Source organism: Rhea pennata, chromosome 28 (genome assembly GCF_028389875.1).
Source record: "Rhea pennata isolate bPtePen1 chromosome 28, bPtePen1.pri, whole genome shotgun sequence".
Lineage (NCBI taxonomy): Eukaryota > Metazoa > Chordata > Aves > Rheiformes > Rheidae > Rhea > Rhea pennata.
In genome coordinates, this window is record NC_084690.1 from 5559524 (window position 1) to 5581240 (window position 21717).

A 21717-nucleotide genomic window follows, 5' to 3' on the forward strand; every position below is an offset into this window, starting at 1 on the left:
CTGCTCCCCACGGCACGCTTGCCAGGAATCCTGCCGGAGCCAAGCAAATAGACAGTTGCCCCAGCAAACTGACACCTGGAGGTTGGAGCGAAGGAGAACCAGCCTCCCGCAAGGCAAGGAGAGATGAGGCTCCAAGCAGTGGTGACATTTGGCATTTCCCAGCAGCAGGATCTGCAGCCTCTTGATCACAGCTGGTTTGACTTACAAGTAACAAATGCAATCCTGTTCTTTGCGCTTGCTTTTTCTTTGTAAACACCGAGCGGGATCCCCACTGATACAGGTTCAGATTCCCTTCTCCATGCAGCGCCGAGGGCGGGAGCTGTGCTGTCCGCACAGCCCATCCCATGGGAAACCTCCTGGAGCGGGACTGGACCCTGTCGCTCCTGAGGCCGCGCTGGTGCCACACACCCTTCCCTAATCCCAGCACAGGCAGGCAGCATGCTGCACTCTCGGCCTCTGCCAGCTCCCTGAGCCCTTCCCAGCCCTGGGAGTAAGCTGCCATCCTGTCTGGGTGGCCTTGAAGCAATGGCTTGAGCCATGCAGGGAGTGGGCAGCCCTTGGAGAACGCTGCTCCGTGACGCAGAGATCGGCTGCTGGGCTGTCCAGACCCCGGCTCGCGTGCACCACTCCTTCCTTAGGGGCGTGGGCACTTCCATAAAACAGTGAAATACATGAGCGCATTTGTATTTCCCAGCTGGCAAACATGCTGCTGCGTGACCTTCACAAGTGTGGAGCACTTGGTGCAAGCACAGAATGGGCTTCCCAGGTGAGGACGCACTGCCAAAGGCAGGGCTCGGAGGGGGACGAGCTGCTTCAGGCACCGTGCAGTGGCGTGCAGCTCGGGCACAGCGCCTAGCTCGCTCTCGAACAGCATAGTTTACTACCTTCCTTTATGATTTCATGCACACATGCTATATAATTTTAACAGGGTTATTCTAATTCACCATCCTTGAATAGGAATAAGGCTGTTAAAATTATGAACTACTTAGGCATAGAATCATAAAATGCTCTAATGCAGTAAGTGGATCTTTTAGAAATGGACAGATTATGTGATTAACCTTTCCATGCTCAGCTTTCATGTTAACACAGCAAACCAAACTTAAAAGATTCCCAGTGATCATAGTATTTGCTATATTATCTATTCCAAAAATGCAACAGTGGATGAGTTAAAACTAATATGGATTAAATTTCATTTACCTCCTTTCTTGATTCAGGTTTTCAGCCATGGAAAACTATATTCTCACTTAACACCTTTGGGCCTGCCAGTGGCTGCAGTCTCCATGGAGGAAAATTGAGATCTATTCTTACGCTTGCTGGGAAATAAGCTAAACAACTCAGTCCATCGAATGGTTGCCCTCAGCTCTTAAGTTATGGTTTTAGTATCTGATCCTAATCCATTGATGTCTGCAGAAGCCAAGCCTTCAGGCCCTGACAGAAAAGAGAATGTTTTGGTGTGGAGACAGAATCTATGTTTGCAACTATTCTTGTGTTATGCATCTCCAGAGATGACCAGATATGGGACTGAACAATTGGGACAGTCACCCAATTATAAAAATTCCACAGAGCCATCTCCCATGTAGTAGCAATTATATTCCACTGCGAGGGCTTCAGCGCTCACTACAAAGGCCAGAGGGATCTCAGACACCAAGAAAACATATTTTTTATGTTTTTATAAACTCCAGTAAAATCGTAATTGGATCAAACTTTGCATTCAAAAGCACATTCTCTGAGAATATTTTATATGCACATAAAACATCTGAGAAAATGTTAACATTATGATCTTAACTGTTTGCACATTGGAACCAGCTAAAGGTTAGGAAAACGTAGTCCATCTGGTACAGTATTTCAAGCAGACTATTTCTGAGTACATTTCCTGCAGGACCAGGTTTGGTGGTGGCGCCAGAGTCCTGCTCCAAGGGATTACCAACTGCGTGCACCAGGATGATGGGCATATCGTCCACAGCAGGAATTTGCTCATTTATTTTCACCACACTTACGGCTGGGTCCCCAGAGAGGGGGTAGCACCTGCCATGGCACAGGCCGTCTGCAAGCAGTCCCTGCCGCAGGCGGCTCACAGGGTGCCAGCACAGGGGCACCAGCCAGCACAAGGGCACCAGGCACAGCCAAGGTGTGCAAGGAGGACCAGGAAGGTGTCCCCAAGGAGACCTAGAGAGCAGGAGCAGCATCACCACTATCACCACCACCAGCACCACCAACACCACTACCCCAGCTTTGCCACTCAGCTCCACGCAGCTCAGCGCTTCCTATGCCTGTGCAGAGGCTGTTTGCTCAAGCAAGCCAATTAGGTGTTTATTAGTCTTCATTATGGAGTGCGAGAGGGTTAATTAGTTCAGGCTGTTCCAACAGAGGCTCAAGGCAAGATCAACAACCACTGATACCCAGGCTCCCAGGGCAACCCACCACCTAACCTGATTCTTTTCCTTTTTATCTCTTCCCTGAGCAAACTAGGAGCATCATTATTGTATTTACAAGCTGCTTAGCACAGAGAGCATACCTGGGGAAGAAGGCTAGGGCAAGCCGTGGCTGGGGCGCGAGGATGCGGCCAGCAGCTCCTGCTGCTCCACCAGCACTGTGTTGCCCTGGCCATCCAAAGGCCTCTTGTGGAGGAAGGATGCCAGCGCAGCGTTCACTGCTGCGACGCAGATGAAGCTGCCCGGCTTGGCCAATATGTATAAGGGGAATTGCAAATGCTAAAAATGTGGGATTCAATTCACGGGAGGGCCAGAACCCTTCGCTGGTCCCCAGCTGTGCTCAGCGTAGGACCACGGAGGAATGGCCATTCCCACCCTGGCTCCACTCCCCTCCCAGCAGCTTGCCCAGCCTCCCCAGTGACTTAGAGCAGTTTCCAGAAAGGCAAGGGTTAAATGCAGACAGTGAAAGGTCTTTAAGACTGTCTGGTGCTATCTGCTTCCCCCCTGCACCCGGATGCCCCCAGCCCTGTCTGCCACCCTCTGTATTGCCTCTGTTTGGGCTAGAGGTCTTTCCTGTGGCTTATTTGCCTGCAAACTCCGCAGGTCGGTTCAGGTGCCAGAGCAGCTCCTCCGGATGCAGATTTCCGTATCCCCTGTGACAGGAAGAGCAAACACTATCAGCTTTTCAGCAAAGGGAAATGAAAACATAGCAGAAGAGCACATGGGAGTAATTCCTGCCAGACTGAACTCTAACAATCAGGTATGAGATAACAATTGCAGTGACCCTGCTTAATTGTTCCTGTTCCAGCTAATGGTGAAAAAACAGTCATTTCCACTTAAAAGAGGCTCTGGGTGCTCTGTGGGACAATGATTCCCCTGCAGAGCTGCAGTCCCCAGTGCCGTCCCTGCCCAGCCCAAGGAGGGCTTTGTGCAGGGATTCCTGCAAAGGGGGGTGGTGTTATCCTAACATTTCTTCATGACTGCAGCAGCACAGGCCTGAGATCCGTGCTGCTGCTGTCCCTCAGCCCTAGAGAAGCAGCTGCAGCTACGTACGCTGGCTCTGCGCTCAGGGTACCCAGGCTAGGAGCACCTTAGCAGTGTCTCAGCATCCTAGGAGCCCTCAGGAATGCTCCCAGGGCTGCTCCAGGCCTTGCTAAGCGCACAGCTATTAACGCACCCTGCAGGCAAGCAGGGTCCGCTGCAGACCCCCACTGCACACACAGCTCTCAGCATGTGGCCAAAGCACAGTTTGGAGAGTACTCCCGTCCCTCCTGCTCCCGCACAGGGCTGTGCAGGGCTCCTGCAGCGTGAAGACAGCTCAGGGCCATTTACAGCACTCCCTCCCAAGGGATATAAGCAAGCCAGCCACACACCCACCTCCTGTGGCAGCAGACTTTCTCCCCTAAGTATATTTTCTAATAATGAATAAAAGCAAAGTAGTGAGGTGCCACAGTCCTACAGGGAAAAGATGAACTCACACCAGCTTGTGATTTACTGTAATGACACGAGTCCAAACCTGTAACCAGCTTGCACAAATTTCCTAGGAAGGAGAGCCCTAAACATGCCGCTGTTAGTTTTTCCCCAGGATGGGCCAGCGATCCATGCACGAGCGCCTGTGTCCGATGGCTCAGGAGCCCACTGCCCCACCGTGGGAACACACTGCCCGCTCCACAGCCGCTGGTTTACTGCCATCATAAAACATGTACACCGTCGGCTTGGTGTACTTGCAATCGCCCTCTTAGCCATAAAAATGCAGAAAAGTGCCTTCAGCAGAGGAGTAAAGCTGAACCTTACAGTCAGATACTGCAACCGCTTGCAGATGTGCCCGGGCTGGGCAGGCCTGTGAAACAGCACAGCCGCACCAAGCAAGGCCAGGTCACCCTGCCAGGAGCATTTCTGTCTCTAAAAACACAAATTAGAGACCACATTTTACTAACAACATCTGGAATTCCAATACTCCTGCAATAGATAACATCTGGATTGAATTCTCCTTTTATTTTTTTACAGGGTCTTCCTTTTTTAATAAATAATAATAGTTTATTACTGCACTGTAGAATATCATAATCCTTTCCTCCACAAGCATGAAAAAGATTCAGGAAAAAAAACAGGAAGTGCTTTAAACAGAATGATGCCAAGAACTAACGAAAACAGAGTATTTCCTCAACAGAGAGATGGGTTGACTCATTTTTGCATTTTAAGACACTCTACTCACTGTGCATTTGCAGATGTACCGACAAGTGCACCAACGTCTAATGAAATCTCGGCTCCTGTGAGCTGGGAACGGCGGAGTGCTCTTGGCACTGCCTTGCCACCACTGCAGCTCTCATGCCAGATGCCACAGAGCTGGTCACCAACAGGCCTTCAAACATGTGTGTTTAATTTGCCCAGTATAAGGACATTTTCTTGCTTTTTATAGTTATTATCCCCAAAATAAACTGCACAGTCCCCCACCTGAGGGAGCAAGAAGAAGCAGTTTCTTCACCAGTTATTACAGTGGGTTCACACAGAAAATGTCTAGGAAGCATCAACTTGCCAGCAGCCCAAGCAGTCTTCTGAAAGACTATACCTGAAAATGTCTTTTTTCTGGAGATACAGAGATAGATCCGTCCCTGCATGCATATGTGTGCACGTACCTGCTTGCTGTGGCAAGAGGAAAACAGTGACAAAACACGGGACTTTTTTGTTCCCCAAGTGCTGGTTCCCAATAAATGTTTAAATAAGCACTAATTAGCTAACTTCTGAACCTGGGAACAGTACCTTCGGGTCATCTAAGATTGCACAGGGGGGCTCGGTGCGGGAGCTGCCTGCGCAGGGGCTCATCAGCCATGCGCCTGAGCAGCGTTTCCACAGCCCGTCACGCCCACGTGCCTCACTGCTGGAGCAGGTAACACAACCCAGTTTTGGGACACGACGGTGACGCAAGTCAAAGAGGGGAGAGCAGACAGGGTGCAAAATTCCGGGCTGAGACGGCGAGCAGCACCCCTCGCCCCGGCCCAGCCGCGCCGAGCGGGGCTTTCCCGTTCTCCCGAACTAAACGATCTTTGGCCTTGCTGATGCCTGGCAGAGGCAGGATTCCCCAGGCCAAGGGTTAACGGCCCTGGCAATGATCGTACCAGCAAAACGAACGTGGAGTGAAGCCGGAGCGAATGCCAGGCTGCTCCCGGTGGCTCGAACCCCTTCGGAAACACGGAACTCCCACGGGTGCAGCGCGGGCGGCCGGAGGGAGGGGCAGCCCGGGCACCCGGCCCGCGGCGCATCCGTAGCGGCTCGTCCCCAGCAGCGTGCACCGGCGCCCGGCAGAGCGCGCGGGGCGCTGCTCCGCGCAGGCCGAGCGCCGGGGCGACGCGGCCGCGGGGCGGCGGAGCGCGGCGGAGCGCGGAGGCCGCGGCCGGGGGTGGGGGGGCCGAGGCTGTGCCATGTGTTGGCGGGGGCGGGGGGGGGCTGTCACGCGGGCTGTACCAAGCAGTGCGCGCGTGGGGGGAAGCAGACCAATGACGGGCAGGGCAGGCGCCTTGCAACCAATGGGATGCGCTGTGGGAGGAGCACATGCGCAGAGGGTTTCGTTCCGCTCCCGACCCGTCCGCGGTGGAGGGCATGCGCGGGACGGGCGCTTCCGTTTCTTCCCGGGCCCTCAGTAACGCTGACGTTTTTGCGACAGCCGTAAGTGAGGAGGCGGCGGCCGGGCGGCCGGGGGTGTGCGGAGCGGGCGCCGGCGGCGACTCGCCGCGGAGCGATGAGGCCGCAGCAGGCGCCCGTGTCGGGCAAGGTGTTCATCCAGCGGGACTACAGCGGCGGCACGCGGTGCCAGTTCCAGAGCAAGTTCCCGGCCGAGCTGGAGAACCGGGTAAGGCGGGCGGCGGCCCCGGCCCCCCCGGGGGGGGGGGACAGGCGGCCGTCCCGTGAGCGAACCGCAGAGCCCTCCGCGCTGCGGATCCCCCGCCTCATGGACCTCCCTCCCCTTGCTTGCAACCCTCCTTTTGGGCTGGGGAGCGAAACGGGTCCTCCCTTGGTGGCCCGGGGATAGCTCTCCCCCAAGGGGCTCTGCTGAGAGCTCTCATATTTACCTTTAAGTTTAAAGATGGCAACAGTTTTATTTCCCCTCATCATGGTCCTTTCTGATGAACATCATGAGAGGGCATGTTTTCAAAGTTTGAAAGTATACCCTGCTTTCCACATTCTTTGCTTTTTGGCATATAAACTTTGTTCATTATATAGATGTCACTACTGACTTACTATAGCTACAAAATGCTTTTAATTTGATATGAGTATCTGCATTTAAAATTCTTGAAAATTCTTCGTTTCAGTGGTTTTGAAATGCTGGTAGTTTGTGCTATCTTTAATCCTCAGGATAACAGCAGTCCTTTGTGGCAATAAAATAAAATGCATTCATTATGTCAATGAGAATAAGGCATGCATTGTTGCCCTGTGATTCACTGGTCTCCACAAGAGAAGACAGTGTTAGACAGGTCTGCTGAGTCTGTTCAATAGCCTCACAAGTACTGTCTCAAGTATATTTTATTACTGTCAAATGCAACATCTTCAGCTGATAGAAAAATAACCACTCCTTGCTAATGCTTTTTCCTTTTGTCATTGTCCTTTTTTTTTTCCACTTTTTTTGTTGATTTTGTTGAAGGCTTATTTGAACAGCACTGCAGGAGCCACAAGAAATTACAGATATCGGAAGTTAGCTTTGTTAATCCACTCATTCGATGCTCTTTTTTTTTTTTTTTTTTTAATCTAGTGGACGTCTCTGCCTGTGGATTAAGTTTTCTGGTTTGGGTTTTGTTTTGTTTTTTTGTTTGTTTGTTTGTTTTCAGCTCACTTGCATTTTGATTTAATTCCTTGTTACTTCTAATTTCTTTGAGTTCATATTGGCTTGGAATTCAGACTTGGACTAACCGCTTAGTGAACTAAAGGTCCATAACTGAAAGTGTCCTTCAAGCTTTGGCTCTAAGTATATATTATCTGTTTTAGATGTTTGTAGGTGATGCTTTTGACAGAGTTTGGAAGTGCAAGTAGACAATAAATGAAGGCGGATATCTGATGACATCTGAGAGTTCTGAAGTATGCAGGGCACAACTGATAAAATTGATTTCTTTTGCAGATTGATAGGCAGCAGTTTGAAGAGACTGTCCGAACACTGAATAACCTTTATGCAGAAGCTGAAAAACTTGGAGGCCAGTCTTACCTTGAAGGGTGTCTGGCCTGTTTGACTGCGTATACTATCTTCTTGTGCATGGAAACACATTATGAAAAGGTGAATTTCTTTTGTTTACTTTATTGTTTGGAAGGCAGTATGTTCCATAGACTTCAATTAAGGATTTGTTTCCTGGTACATTTTCTGTGACTTGCACCACTCTTGTACAATTCCATATAGACAACAGATCTTACAACAAAGTGAGTTTACATATGGACAAGCTTTTTATATGTATATTAGTCAAGCTGAGTAATGTATAATGATTCCTTGTTCTTGAAATTTTAGAAGAATTATGCAATTTCTGTTTGTAATGAGAACTGGCATTGTGATGTTACTTTCCCCTAGTGTTGTTAAATTTGTGATAGAGCTGGGGCTCTGACTAATGCAATAAAAGCTGATTAAGAAACTGACCTCTTATGTTCTTCTGTTACCAGGTTCTAAAGAAAATTGCCAAGTTCATTCAGGAACAGAATGAGAAGATCTATGCTCCTCAGGGCCTCCTTCTGACAGACCCTATTGAAAGAGGATTGAGAGTTGTATCCTTTAGTGATTTCTTAGATTATTGACTAGTATGTCCATCTGTGAAATGTTGGCATTTTATCTCGGTTAGAAATGGCATTTTTTGTTTGTTTGTTTCTATTTTCAGAATCTTTCTATAGTACATTTCCCTAACAGCCCTTCCCTGCAGATTGAAATTACCATTTATGAAGACAGAGGTATGAGCAGTGGAAGATAAAACTTTGGAGTCTAAGGTATTATTAACTTCATATTACATGCCACTCTAAACCTGTTCCTCTATGCTCAGAAGGATAGACTCTGTCCTGCTGAGAGAGAATGTTTATGCAATGACTGCCTGTAATCAAAGGCTTTTAAGATAAATCTTGTGTAATTAGATTTTCAGATACCAGCTGAAGATGTAAAAATAACAATAGTTGGCAGTATGCCACTGAACAATAATGAAGTTCAGATGATAACTTTAATGAAATACAGGTCTCAATTGTGTAAGTATATATATCTAACTTGTGGCTGTGTAATGTCAAAAATTTGTTTATTTTCTTTTTTTTCTTATTTTCTAGCAGGTGGCTCAGCAATGGACTCACTGTATCAAAGCTTCCCTACCTCCTACTTTAGAGCATCATTCCTGTCTGCTGCCAGATCCACAGTGCCATCTACTACAAGGACTAACTTCCCAAAACTCTACTCTGCATGGGGCGACCTCCTAGCTGGTCAGCATCCATTTTCGGGCAACTTCTAAGCAATGGGATCATTTTACTTTTTTGAAGAAGTGGTAAAGCTGCTTACTCTGCTGAAAGAAATTGGGCACTTAACCCCAAAGAAGCATAATTTTAGACCTGAGTGCAGCACTGTTCCTCCATAGTTTTTGAACCTTTCTGTACATCCGTTGGGCTTTGGAAAGCTACAAGTCAGAGTTGTGTTTTCCAGGAACAAGGCCTTCCCTCCAGTTCAGTACTGGAGTGATGTGCAGTGTCTCCAACTGCCAGAAGTGACTCAAGGCACTGAGCATTTTAAGTTTCCTGTGCTGATTCCTATTGAAAACTAAAAGGCAAAGTGTTTCTTGTTTTAATGCTTTAGTTATTCCTAGAAGGGAGAGAAAGAACTAGAATTTAATACTAGGTTCTTTGCTACTACTGTATCTGTGCTGTTATTGCATCTGTCTATGCTTGTCAGAAGAGAAGGTCTATTTTTTCATTCTTGAAACAGTAAGTACAATAAAATGGATGCTGAACCAATGAATATGATCCCTCCCCTACAATTAATATGTGAAATGTAAAACTTTCTTTATGGATTTATTATATATAATTTATAGGAAAATGTTGATTTGACAAGTTGTTAGGTGTTGTGTAAGATGGTTTCTTAACTCTAGCTGCTGGCAAACTGTTGAAAAGTAGAGCTGTGCATTATTTAGTATCTTCCCAGGCATAGACATTCCTCAGCAATACCTGCAATTTAAACTTTCCACAAACCAAGTTGGCTTAATATTTTTTTTTGTTGTATCCTTCTCACTTATCAAACTAAGGATGTCTTGGTTTAGGTTCTGAGAGGCATTGCTGAATTGTGGAATGAATTCAAGAATTGAGAAAATGAGGGAAAATATGCAGAATAGATCAAACATTTTGGCTTTTGGTGATCTGTAGGTGCTAACACTGGATCTGAAATTCCAGGCTTACTACTCAGCCTTTTTTTTTTTTTTTTTTTTGAGATGTTTAACATTTTAATTATATGAAACTTGTTTTTTTTCTAAACTGTAACAGTGTTTGCCTTTCACATCTGTTGCAATACTTTGCAGAAGTACCAATGGATTAGTAAACTTTTTCTTAAACCGTGTCTGTCTCCTATTTGAGAGCACTGCCTCCCACGAAGTAACCATCTTGTTGAGCTTTGCAGTTTACTCCAGTTGCAGGGTAAACTGAACAAAGAAAAATTTCAGAATCAGCTGTACTTGTTAAGACAACACTATTTCGGCAAGACTTAGGGTTTACAGGGTATCTTTATACGTAGAAATAAGATGTTTGATGTGAGCATGTGAAGCTTGGCCTTTGTAACACGGACTCCCCACCCACCTAGCAGGTGCTTGGGCAGGTCGTTTGAGGTGCCTTTGCTTTTCAGCTTTTACTGTCGCTTTGCGTCACCAGCTCGTGACGGGGGCAGCTCGCTCAGCCGCAGCCGCCATGTTGTTGAGGGGCTCTCGTGCCGCGGGAGAATGCCTGCCTGGGCGGCGCGCGCCTGCGCAGTGGGCGGACGCCGTAGTGCGACGCGCCTGCGCACTGGGTGAAATGCGTGGGAGGCGGACGCGGTAGTGCGTTGCGCTTGTGCACTGGGGGCGGCATGGGCGCGCGCGCGGCCACGCAACGGCCCGGGCGGCGCATGCGCGCGGCGCTTGGCGGGAGGCAGTGGCGGGATGGCCGCGGCGGATGGCGAGGGGCCGGGGCCGGGGCCGGGGCCGGGCTCCGACTCAGACGGGGGCAGCGAGGAGCTGGTGCTGACCCCGGCGCAGCTCATCCGCACCCTGGAGCAGGTAGCGCGACGTGGGGAGAACGACTGAGGGGCGCGGTGAGGGCGGGCTGTACGCTGTGCTGGGGGGGCCGGGGCCGGGTGCAGAGCGGGAGCGATCCTGTCCCTGCTTACACTATTTCCCCACCCCAGGCCTGGCTGAATGAGAAGTTTGCCCCGGAGCTGCTGGAGAGCAAACCTGAGATCATCGAGTGCGTCGTAGAGCAGCTGGACCACATGGTAGGCTCTGCTGGGCTGAGGTGGCGGAACACCTGTTACCGGTTACCTGGTGCCCAACAGCATGGTGGAGGCATGCTGGGCTCCCTCTGGGATTGCCAGGCTCATCTGCTCCTCTGTTCTGGGAAAGGGCTGTTCTGAGCCACTTTTGAGAGCAGCTTGCTAAAAAAGGAGGGAGATGCAATGTCTAGGGAAGCAGTGCTTTGTGTCACCAAAAGCAGCTGCAGTTTGTTTCTGTGGGCCCTGTGTACAAGAAGAAAACCGTTTCTCTGTGTTTCTCGCTGAGCATTTGAACCATTTCATTTTTTTTCTTTGCAGGAGGCAAACCTGAAACGGGCAAAGAAAGGAGACTTGAAGGTCAGCATCCACCACATGGAGATTGAAAGGATCCGTTATGTGCTTAGCAGCTATTTGCGATGTAGGCTTGTGAAGGTAATACTTGAAGTACTGCAGTGAGGAGGAAAAAGGGTGCTTCAGAAGTGATTTTCTTACCTGTGCAATGCCTTCTGCTTCAGCAAAGGTATTCAGTTATAGCTCTCTCTTCTTTACGTCTTCTTAAGCATGACTCATGGGAACTCTTTCTATGGGCACCTTGTCCTACTGTGATCAAGGAGGATTACAGTATTGCCATGAGTGTTTTGTGACCTCCTGTAGAAACAGGATGGCACAGCTGAACTCTTGCATCTGCTTTGTGGGTGCTGCCATGTACACACGTGCCTATGCAGCTTGGGGACCATAGCTGACCATATCATCATTAATTCAAACGTAGGTATTTGGGCATGCCTGAGGCTGCTGCATGCGCCTTTGCAGTGATGGATTACTTCTTTGAGGGGAAGCATCTTACTGAGGAGAGGGGATTCTAGGCACTGACTACTAAGAAAGCTCTGTTTCAGTCTTTGGGTTTTTTTTTCTGTTATCAGATTGAGAAGTTTTTCCCCCATGTCCTGGAGAAGGAGAAGTCTCGAGCAGAAGGGGAGCCCTCTATTCTGTCACCAGAGGAGTTTGCCTTTGCTAAAGAGTGAGTAGGTTTTCAGTGTACTACCCTTCCTTTGCACAAGTTGTAGAACTCCCCGTTATCCTATGCTGAATAGGGTATAGGGCTGCGGTAAGAGTCAGGGGCCTCACCAGGAGCTTTCCTTATGGTCAAGGAAAGAGTCAGAATAACTTTTCTGCTTAGTCTTTATCATGCCAAGCACTTGGACCAATTGCCAAGGCAAGCCATTAGGCTGGTCTTTGGCTATGCCTGTAAGACTAGGAGGTGTTGCTTGCTGGTATTCTAAGTCAATATTCTGTCAGCAAATTTGTTTTTGATTAAACCAACAGTTGCTCCAATTATGTTTCAGGTACATGGCGAACACAGAGACTTACCTGAAAAACGTGGCTCTCAAACATATGCCGCCCAACCTGCAGAAAGTGTCTCTCCTGAAATCAGGTGAGTACATCCAGACGACTCCAGGGTAACTGGAAAATTACAGCAGCAGGTGTGTGGGGAATGCTGCTGGGACCATGAAGTGTAAGTACTTGTCCCTCAGCTGGTGGTTGGTAGAATGACATGCAGAAGGACAGTGTCATGTCATTTCTCTGCTGCGTGATGCATGGCTTGGTGCTGCTGTCCCTTGGTGCTTCTGTCAGTAGTTCACGTTGGCCACTGCCATTCAGTGTCATCTCTTGTTGAGGCAGTGCACACTACATATGATTGGAAGCTTCTAATGTTCCCTTTATTGGCCAGAAGTTTGTTGTTCCTAGTACCTTTTTGTTAGAGTCCTGCAGACGCGCATACTTGAATGCTGAGTTTGTGCTCTGAATCCATTTCTTCTGCAGTTCCAAAGCCCAACCTGGACTCCTTTGTATTCCTGAGGGTGTTGGAGAGGCAGGAGAATATCCTGGTTGAGCCAGAGACTGATGAGCAGAGGTAGGTGGGTCCTTCCCTGTGCAGTGTACTTGTATAAGTTGGGTTTCCACAAAACTGGTATGAGTTAAAGTGAAAAAGAAGCAGCAGCTTCAGTCCACATCTGTCTCTTACAGGGAGTACACAATCGATCTGGAGGAGAGCTCACAGCATCTGATCCGTTACAAAACCATCGCCCCGCTGGTGGCCTCGGGAGCAGTTCAGCTCATCTGAGGAGTGTGGGGTAAGCACTGAGCACAGGGCTTCTGTGAGTTCAGGATGACAGGCTGCAGCAGCAGGCCCTGCCGTGAGCTACTGAGGCTGTGGTGGGTCTGGTTCAGCAGCAGCAGTGCAGCACGGAGGCCGGGAGGTGGCAGCACCCACCAGCGCTGACTGCAGGTGGCGGCGGAACGGAGCCCCCCACGGTGGAGCCCCCCACTGCCTCCTGGGCCTGGCCCAGAGCCCCTCAAGCCCAACGCAAGCAGCACCCTGCCTCGCTTCTGCACTGCAGGAAAAGACCGGGATGATGGGTCCCGCTTGGGGCAGCGACCCCTGCAGATGTGACATGGCTCAGAGGGCTGGTGCTGGACAAGGCAGCAGGGAGTATTTGCAGGTGTATAATGGAAAGCATGCAAATAAAACAGCAGGACGTCTTTTCCTCTATTAATGCAGAAGGGCTCTTTGCCCCTATGCTTAGTCAAACTCTTGATGGTTTATGACATGCCTGGAATACAGCCAGACTCCTTTATCTTTTTGCTCCTGAGCATGGGCAGCCTGTGTCATAGTACTGCCTCAGAGTCCCAAGGGAGAACAAGTGCAGACACTGTCTCTCCAGTTCTCAAGGTTGTTTTGACAGCAGATGCGGACAGAAGACATCTCTCCACAAAGGCAAATACAGCCTATGCAAATAGCAAGGTGTTCTCTGCTTTGGCCTATGGTTGTGTGTGTTCATTCCTGCCCCAGTTTAGCACGGTTCTTTAAATCAGGCTCTCAGGTGGGAACTGCGACAGAAGGGTGTGCTATGTAAACTCCGCCTCCTTCCTCAGCTTAGATCTTGTCACAGGGGCTGTGGAACTTTGGATGTTGTGCAAGTGCCTGATTACTCTGAGGTGAATTGGAGCATACTAGCATACTTCTGCACCACATTTTCCACATGATATACTGAGCAAAATACCGCCACACGTGTGTTGCAAATACCTCAAGGTATTTGCTTGCAGAGCAAATCTTGATTCTCATGCAAAAAACAGGAAGGATTGGGAACAGGTTGAGCTGCAGTTTCCATCCTCAAGTACAGCAAATAGAATGTCATGGGTAAGCAGAGGAGAGCCACAGGGCCATCTGTGGGTTGCTTATTACTTGCAGTGGGAAGGGGGGATGGAGAACTTACCAAGCATGTTCCCTTTGTGTTTCTGACAGTAACAGTAACAGTTGGGAGGTAGCCATGAACTTTGGAATCCAGGATTTCTATTTGCCTTCAGTGTCCTTTGAAGGATTGTTCTGCAGGCCAAACAGCAAACTTGTCCTCCCTGAGGGAAAGCTTCTGGTGTTTCTGCTTTTGAGGAAGGAAGACCTTATGTTGTAGGCTGCACTAACTTTATTCTGCCAGCGCAGTTAAGCTGAGCAGCCTGTGTCCTAGTGTGGATACAGTTGTGTCAGTACAACACCTTCTAATATGACCAGAGAGGATTTATGCTGCTTTGTCCTGGCATTTTGGCTATAATAGCACTGTTCTGGTAAAATACTCATCCTGGTCATTACAGGTATTGGAGATCTCTTTGCAGAATAGTCCTGGATCTGGGTTTGTTCCTTGAACCTTATGCTGAAAGTAGTATTTCTTGTCCTGGGCTGAGGAGTGAGCCCCTCTGGGAGCCACAGGCAGCTGTGTTTTCTCTGATTAGGTTGTGAATGGTGCAATCACAATCAAAGATGTGGAAATATCAGACAGCATTTGCAGGCTTGGCCCAAACCTCTTAACAAGCAACTATTTCAGGCTGAAGGTGTTTGTGCCAGAGCTATGGAGTCTTCGTACAAGCCCATGTGAAGTTCATGTCTTGAGCTGCTGCCCCCTACATGCACAGATCTGGGTAAAGCCAACACCAGAGCAGATCCTGTTGCACTGAGGGTTTAGGTGCTATTATTTTGCCTCTTGAAATTCTGCATGTTGGTCAACTCCAGCTGGCGGTCAGAGACCTTTCTACTTTTCTGGCCTCTTACCTGCTTCTTCAGACTTACTGGCTTCAGAAAGATTGTGTCACTGTTACATCTGATTTTCAAGCTCAAGGCTGACTCTGTGGGTATACTCCAGAGCAAATGGGGCTCTTGATGCAGGGTAACAATGCATGAATCGGTGGCTGAGCACTGCCTGGGAGAGTTCTGAGGAGTGTTGTCAGCTTGTGAGAGTTTGTGGTGCCTTTGTGCTATTTAGAGAGGTATTGGAGCATGAGGTTGACAGAACATTCCCAGAGCAGTCTCTTGCTGCAGTGTAAGAGGAACAGAAGTCTTCCTATCTTCGCCTCCTCTCCCCCTGCACCAACCCGGGTACTTCATGCATTATTCTTGTCCCTTATTATTAGGCCAAGGCTCTGTATTTGAGTTCTGCAGCAGAGCATTCAGCTATATGTCCAGAGAGACTTAAGGCAATAGGACAGATGCAGTGACAAGTCAGAGGAAATACTCTTTTTAAGAACAGTGTCAGACAGTTTCACTAAAATAGAGTAACCATAAACATGAGCACAGAAGAAAGGTGCTGTCTTCTGCATGTTCTGAAGAAATCCTGTCTGAAAGTGTGGTGTTGCACTACAGCCTCTGATTGCAGTTGTGAGGGTAGCAAACTGCGAAACCTTCTTCTACTGAAGCTGGTAGAAAAAATCTGCACTGAAGATGATCTGTAGGTTTCTAAGACCTTCCCTTTAAGTGGCTCTTGCTAGTACCTGATACTGGACTGGATGGCAAGAAGGTCAAGCAATTACTTTGTTGGGCACACAGGAAAAACTCCTCCTATCTTGCTGACCCATCCATGCTTCTCCTAGTTGAAGGAGCAGCCAGGGTGCCCTTGCTGCCTCAGCCCAGTGCCTGTGAGGTGCATAGACAGACAGTGATTTGTTTTCCTTCAGGGCAGGGTCCTCCCTGTATCATGCTTTGCGTGAGGAACAGCGTGCTGCTCCTCTGACGTGCTCCCCTTTCTCTGCCAGGTGAGGAGGAGGCAGGTGACGCAATGTGTCATGTAGTGTGAGTGGCTTTGCATGTGGTGTGGTTTATAGTGTTCCTAATGAATCCATTTAGGTAAAGAAGATTCTTTTAAGTATAGACATTAAGAGGAAGCTGGGTTTAATCCTTAGAAATCAGTAGCACATACCTCTGCACATCCCCTAAGGAAGGGCGGTAGACCATGTTTTGCCCACACCTACAGCCTCCCCCTGCCAGGCAGCTTCACAAAGGTGACTAGCACCCAGCCAAAGTCATTAACAAAGTCATTGTTAATCTGCTGCTGCAGAAATGCGCTACAGAAGAGCTGCTTGGAGAATGCCTATGTGGCATGTCTGGCAGACTTTCTCCTTGGCCCTACTTAGTTTGGCTGAACAATTGTCCAGACAGCTTACTATCTGCCCCATGGCTGCATCTCACGTGTCAGCAGCAATGTGAGCCGAAGAAGCCCCTGTACTTTCCTGGAAACTGAATCTTTGCCAGATCTGATTCTTCTTAGAATAGCTTCAGTACAGAGCTCCACCTCTGGGGTCTCACAGCCTTCACATGGTAACATCATCACAGGCTGTGCAGGATGAAGGGAATGAGCACTTTGCATCAGAATTAGTTTCCATGAGATTTTTGGAAATAGTTATTAGAAAGGCTTGGATATATGCAGCAATCGGTGAGGTAGGTGTTCACATTAGGTATACCTGAAAATCCCGCTGTTGTTTGTGTCCTCCCATGGCTAAATACCCAGACAACTCTGGGGTTAGATATTGTCTCACTGCTGACACTGCACATCTGTTTCCCTGTCTGTGCTGGAGGAAGGAGAAGTGTCTTCTGTTTTGTCAAAGAAGGGTTGCTTCTGGCATATACTTTTAGACAGATGGGATTACCCAACAGTCCATCTATCCTAATCTGTGCTTTTGGAAGAGAATGCACAAAGTGGGAACAACTTTTCCAGCTTATTTTGGGTCTGTGTAGGGGTTGGGCTGAAATGTATCTCCTGTTCTCTGCTCCCTCCAAGACAGAGAGAGCTTGGGTTTATTGAGTGATTAGCTCTAAAGGCAAAGTAGGAGGATGGAAAAAGAGGTCACACGGAGGGCACAGGTGATGAGCTGTGATTTCCTATCCTCCAGACTATACCGGATCTGCTCCTCAGAGTGCAAGAGAAAGGTGAGGCAAGTGCTTCGGTTGCTAGGAAGCCTCCTTCACTGCTCTATTGACTCCCTCAGAGCACTGAAGTGGAAGTCGTGTGCCATGTCAGTCTGAGAAGTAATGATGAACAGGTGGTTCTCAGAAAGTAACAGGTAGACCTCAGCCAGTTTCAGCAACTGAGCCAATTGCTGCTGAAAATTGACTCATCACCTTCTACATTGTATATGCTAGAGGGCATCTCCACTTGTGAGCACGTGCAATTCCTAGTATGCAATCCATCACCACAGTGCACAGGGAGTCCATCTTCCCTTAGCACCCAGGAGTGTGTGGAAAACCTGTCCCTGGCATTTCTTTTCTGCTCTTCTGCTGCCCTGGTTAACCTTGACTGTAGATCGCTGTGCTTCTGGACGGCATAGTTTTGCTCAGAATTGAGGAATGTCTGTATTAGAGAGTTGTCAAGGGAGTATGAAGGGAGTTCTTCTGAAAATCCTGTATAGTAAAACCAGTTGAAGTGTGGGATTCTTCTTTTTTTTTTCCTGAGTGTCTACAGGAAAATGATTTCAAATAGCATGTAATGCAGTGAGGATGACTATTACTTAGTAAACAGGAAAAACAACCTGTACAAAATGACAGTGGGAAACACCTGGAAATTCTGCTGGAGAAGGTTTGAGTGTTCAGAGGTTCAGAAACAGACATGAGACTATGAGCAAGAGCGTTTAGTTCAGAGAAAGGGGAGTCAGTTTGCTGTCATGACCGTAGGAACTGTCATTTAGGTTATTAAGTTGGGGTAATTCCAGCTACAGTTAAACCTTGTGGGACTGAGCATACTCCAGCTGAACTCTGTGGAAGGATGTGACATTGCCTAGTTTTCCAGCTGCACCTGCCCAAAGCTGGCTTCAGAAGAGCGGAAGTGCTGCTTCTAGCTTGGGCCTTAGCACAGTCACCAGCCAGGGTTTCAGCTCAAGGCTTCTCAATCTGCATGTGAGGTGTGAGCTGACAATGGAAGGTCTGGCCTGGTCATGGACTTAATAGCCCCAGTAAGTGTGTCCAGTTGCTGATACTGGCTAGTCTGGGGAGCCAAGGAGCACTGGGCAGCAATAGATGCTATCCGGCTCCTACAACCCTAGCTGGACAAGCATGTTTGGCTTCTGGTTACCCACAAAGAGCTCTGCAGTGTTCCTCCCCAAGCAGGAGTATCTGACCAGCAATGTCCTGAATGCCACACGCTCTTCTAGGGGACGGTACAGTGTGTCAGCCGTGGCTTTGTTGCTTCTTTTTGTGATATATTTGCTGACTGAGGCCAGGACTGAACTGCAAACTTGTCAGCTGAGCACAGAGTTCAAGCTTACTTCTCCTGGCCATCCTGAGAGAGATGTTTTGCCTTGTACTGAAGAAATTTAGACACAGGGACAATGGAAAGCCATATATAAATATTGATAGATAGGTTGTGTCACGAGCTGATGAAGATCTGTGCTGTCAGCAGGAAAAATCAGGTCTGCTTAACATAAATAGCTAGACAGCTCTGGAGAGATTAGCGGGTAGTACAGGGCAGGGGTGATCTGATTTAGGTGACAGTCTTTTCTGTCAAGGAGTCACATGTAAGCTAAACAGTGAAGGTGATTTTGAATATAAATGTTAGGGACACCACACACTCTTGCCTACTCAGGTATGACTGAAATTTCTTTTTCAGGGCAAGGAACCAGGGACAAAAGTTGAGTGAGACTCACTTTGGTATAGGAGGAGTCTAGAGCCTGGGGCTATCTTCATGGTTAGACACCCTGAACAGCTGTCTTGGAACAAGCACTTGAAGAGAAAGGGATGTATAAAAATGGCTCAGACCTACCATCACCCAGGACAGTGTGAGAAAGCACACTTGTCTTCTTCCCATAACTTCCCCTGGGCATTGATAGTTTGCTAAGTGTGATTTTTGTAAAAGCACCTAAGTTGTTCTGGCATCAGGAGCTTTTTCTGTGTTTCAGCTCTTAGCCAATTCATAGCTGAATTTAGCAGTACAAACCTGGGAACTTTTCTCCCTCACACTGAGGATGGGAAGGCTGCAGCTGAGAGGGCTAATGCCAGTGCTGTTCAGGGGAGCACAGTAAGGGCCTGTAGGATCTGGCAGAGGATGGTACTGCTGTACGCAGGGTGCTGGGCTGGCATGAGGAGACCTGGTGTTGCCACCGGTGCTCTGTGCAAAGTTGACTAAGTCCTGTTCATTTCTGTGCTCAATTTCCTCTGTCCAGTCTGAGTCAGTCCAGCTCATACTAATTGGCCTTACTTGGAGAGGATGCTGCTCTGCGACAGGGCTTGGAAGGTCTGTGCTCTTTCCCTGCCGTTTGGGGAGGGAAAATGCAGGGCCCTCTCCTGGGGAGCGGAGGGCAAGAGCGGGTGGACGCGGCGGCGCTTGGCGGGCTTGCGGCGCCGCCGGCCGCCTGCCCCCGCTCGTAGCCGCTGCGGCCGGGCCGGGCCGCGCGGAGCCGCGCTGCCCTGCGCGGGGCGGGCGCCCCGGGCCCCCATTGGCCGCGGTGCCTCCCGGGGGCGGGGCGGCGGCGTCGATTGGCTGCCTCGGAGGTGTCCCGGCTGCGGGCGCTCCCACGGGTCCATTGAGGGTGCGCAGCCGCCGGGAGCGGACAGGACGGGACGGAGCGATGAGCTGCGGCGAGTGAGCGCGGGGCTGGGGCAGGTGGAGGGGAAGGGGCGTGTTCCGAGGGCTCGCAGCAGGCCGTGGATGCTACTGGCAGCCAAGGCTTGAGCTGGAGCCTCTACTCCCCCCAGCAGCCTGGGGCACCACTGCCTGACCTCCCTCCTTTTGTCTCTAGGCTTTTCCAGGTGTTCAGTGCACGGGCCATTGCTCCCCAAGCCATGCCTGTGGACCTGGCCATGAGGCTGTGCCTGAGCCACTCACCACCCATCTGCAAGCTGCTGAACTCCTATGAGGAGCTGCGGGGCAGCCGGGGACGAAAGCCCCTCCGCTCCTGTCTCAACCAGAAGCTGAGTACAGAACCAGAGCCTGAGCGTCGAGATAACGCCAAGAGCTCGAAAGGTCAGAAGAAGAAGAGAGTGGTGTTTGCTGATATGAAGGGTCTCTCACTGACTGCTGTCCGCTTCTTCTCAAAGATTGAAGAAGACCTGTGTGACCTGCAGCATGCTCTGTCTGACCTTGCCCGATTCCGGCCCAGGCTGCGGGACCCACGCCCGCAGGTCTGCAGGTATGTGCTGGACTTCTCACAGCCCTCTGTGGACTATGTGGCTTTCCGCAGCCGCCTTCATAGCAATCTGGTCTGCCTGGAGAACTGTCTGATCCAGGACCGTGCCCTGTCAGGGACAGTGAAGGTCAGAAACATCGAGTATGAGAAGAAAGTGACAGTCCGCATCACCTTTGATGGCTGGAGGAGCTTCCGCGATGTCTCCTGCCAGTATATGCACAGCACATATGGTTCAGCCGACACAGACACCTTCTCCTTCGAGCTTACCCTGCCCAAGCCATCCAACTACCGCAGAGCCATAGAATTCTGCATCTCCTTTCAATGCGGGCAAGAAACCCACTGGGACAACAACCATGGGAGGAACTACACAATCTGCCATGTGGGCACGATCTGTTCACCCTCCCATGCTGCAAAGAGTGCCAGTGGGGCCCAGGGGCATCTTGGCACCTCTCGGGCTGCAGCCCTTGTCCTTTCTCATCTGCAGTCCTGGCGGCGCTCAGAGACCCAGGGTCCTTATTGGTAGGAAAGCAGTGTATGGGGGGGGGGTGTGCAAATTCCCTCCATGTTCCTGCCTTGGTACAAGGGTCTTTGAGGAGGGGTTCAGCTGCAGAAGATAGCTGCTTGCTATTTTGTTAGCTCCTCCATGTCTCTGACCTGCTGCTGTTCAAGCAGCTACAGGTTTTCATGGAAGCTTCTTCAATGCTGGCTCCTGCCTTAGAGGCTGGAAGCTGCTGCTTGTTGTTATTCCTGTTACTAGGTTCTCAAGGCAAAGTACTACTGTGATAGCAGGAGAGGGATGGGAGGAAGGGGTTATGGCTCATGGACCACATCTGTGTTTAGAGGCTGCTTAGAGTGAGAAGCAGCAACATGGATCTGTGAGTCAAAGGTGCTGTCCAAGTGCCTTGTGTAGGGAAGATGTTTAGGAGAAAGGGCATGCCCTCTCCTGCTGTGCCTAGGGTCTTAAACCAGAGCATGGCACTCCCAAGCTGCACCTAAGGCACCAGCAGGGGCCTTAGTCAGGAGCTGTGCCTGCTTTGTGGCACAGGCAGCCAGCTGGGGCTCCAGTGTCATTCCAGCTTCCCTGGGAAAGGGCTCAGTGTAGGTGCGGTCACTTCTCCAAGCCCTAGTCCCTGGGAAGGGGGGACCAGTGGGTTTTCAGTCTAGCAGGTGACAGGTATAGGCCAGCAGGTTCCTGGGCGGGCACTGCAGCGGGGCTCGGCTCAGCGCGGCTCGGCTGGCTTCACAGTGACGCTGCCAGCTCTGCTGCAGCACGGGGCCGGTGCTGCGGGCAGCCTCGGCGCGGCGGGCTCGGGTGCGGGTGCCTGTAACGGACCGTGAATAAAGTCGAGTTATTTCGTGGCTCCTGGCTCCGCCTTTGCGCGCGGGGGGGGCGGTGCGGCG

General features: G+C 49.8%; 2 protein-coding genes and 1 long non-coding RNA gene across 7 annotated transcripts; 2 read left to right on the forward strand and 1 right to left on the reverse strand.

The window, feature by feature from the left end:
- Nucleotides 1-1655: 1655 nt before the first annotated feature.
- LOC134151924 (uncharacterized) lies at nucleotides 1656-5734 on the reverse strand. Its single transcript, XR_009960927.1, has 2 exons — nucleotides 5546-5734; nucleotides 1656-3085 (listed from the first exon to the last, which is right to left on the reverse strand). It is a non-coding gene; the product is annotated as an uncharacterized LOC134151924 (long non-coding RNA).
- Nucleotides 5735-6033: 299 nt separating this feature from the next.
- On the forward strand, nucleotides 6034-9974 carry GOLGA7 (golgin A7). Of its 2 annotated transcripts, none has more exons than XM_062596876.1 (5): nucleotides 6034-6276; nucleotides 7537-7689; nucleotides 8064-8165; nucleotides 8318-8381; nucleotides 8709-9974. In XM_062596876.1, exons 1-4 carry the CDS (start codon nucleotides 6166-6168, stop codon nucleotides 8363-8365), a joined length of 414 nt encoding a protein of 137 aa, XP_062452860.1. In that variant the 5' UTR covers nucleotides 6034-6165; the 3' UTR covers nucleotides 8366-8381; nucleotides 8709-9974. The 2 variants fall into 2 exon arrangements, with proteins under 2 accessions (XP_062452860.1, XP_062452858.1); XM_062596874.1 differs by having other exon boundaries at nucleotides 6038-6276; nucleotides 8706-9974.
- Nucleotides 9975-10800: 826 nt separating this feature from the next.
- Nucleotides 10801-21675, forward strand: GINS4 (GINS complex subunit 4). 4 transcript variants are annotated; one of them, XM_062596872.1, is made up of 7 exons: nucleotides 10801-10881; nucleotides 11197-11310; nucleotides 11799-11896; nucleotides 12222-12310; nucleotides 12700-12790; nucleotides 12904-13010; nucleotides 19930-20017. In XM_062596872.1, exons 1-6 carry the CDS (start codon nucleotides 10879-10881, stop codon nucleotides 12998-13000), a joined length of 492 nt encoding a protein of 163 aa, XP_062452856.1. In that variant the 5' UTR covers nucleotides 10801-10878; the 3' UTR covers nucleotides 13001-13010; nucleotides 19930-20017. The 4 variants fall into 4 exon arrangements, with proteins under 4 accessions (XP_062452856.1, XP_062452857.1, XP_062452855.1 ...); XM_062596873.1 differs by lacking the exon at nucleotides 19930-20017 and adding an exon at nucleotides 13108-13404; XM_062596871.1 differs by lacking the exons at nucleotides 10801-10881; nucleotides 11197-11310; nucleotides 11799-11896; nucleotides 12222-12310; nucleotides 12700-12790 and having other exon boundaries at nucleotides 12928-13010; nucleotides 19930-21675.
- The last annotated feature ends 42 nt before the right edge of the window (nucleotides 21676-21717 follow it).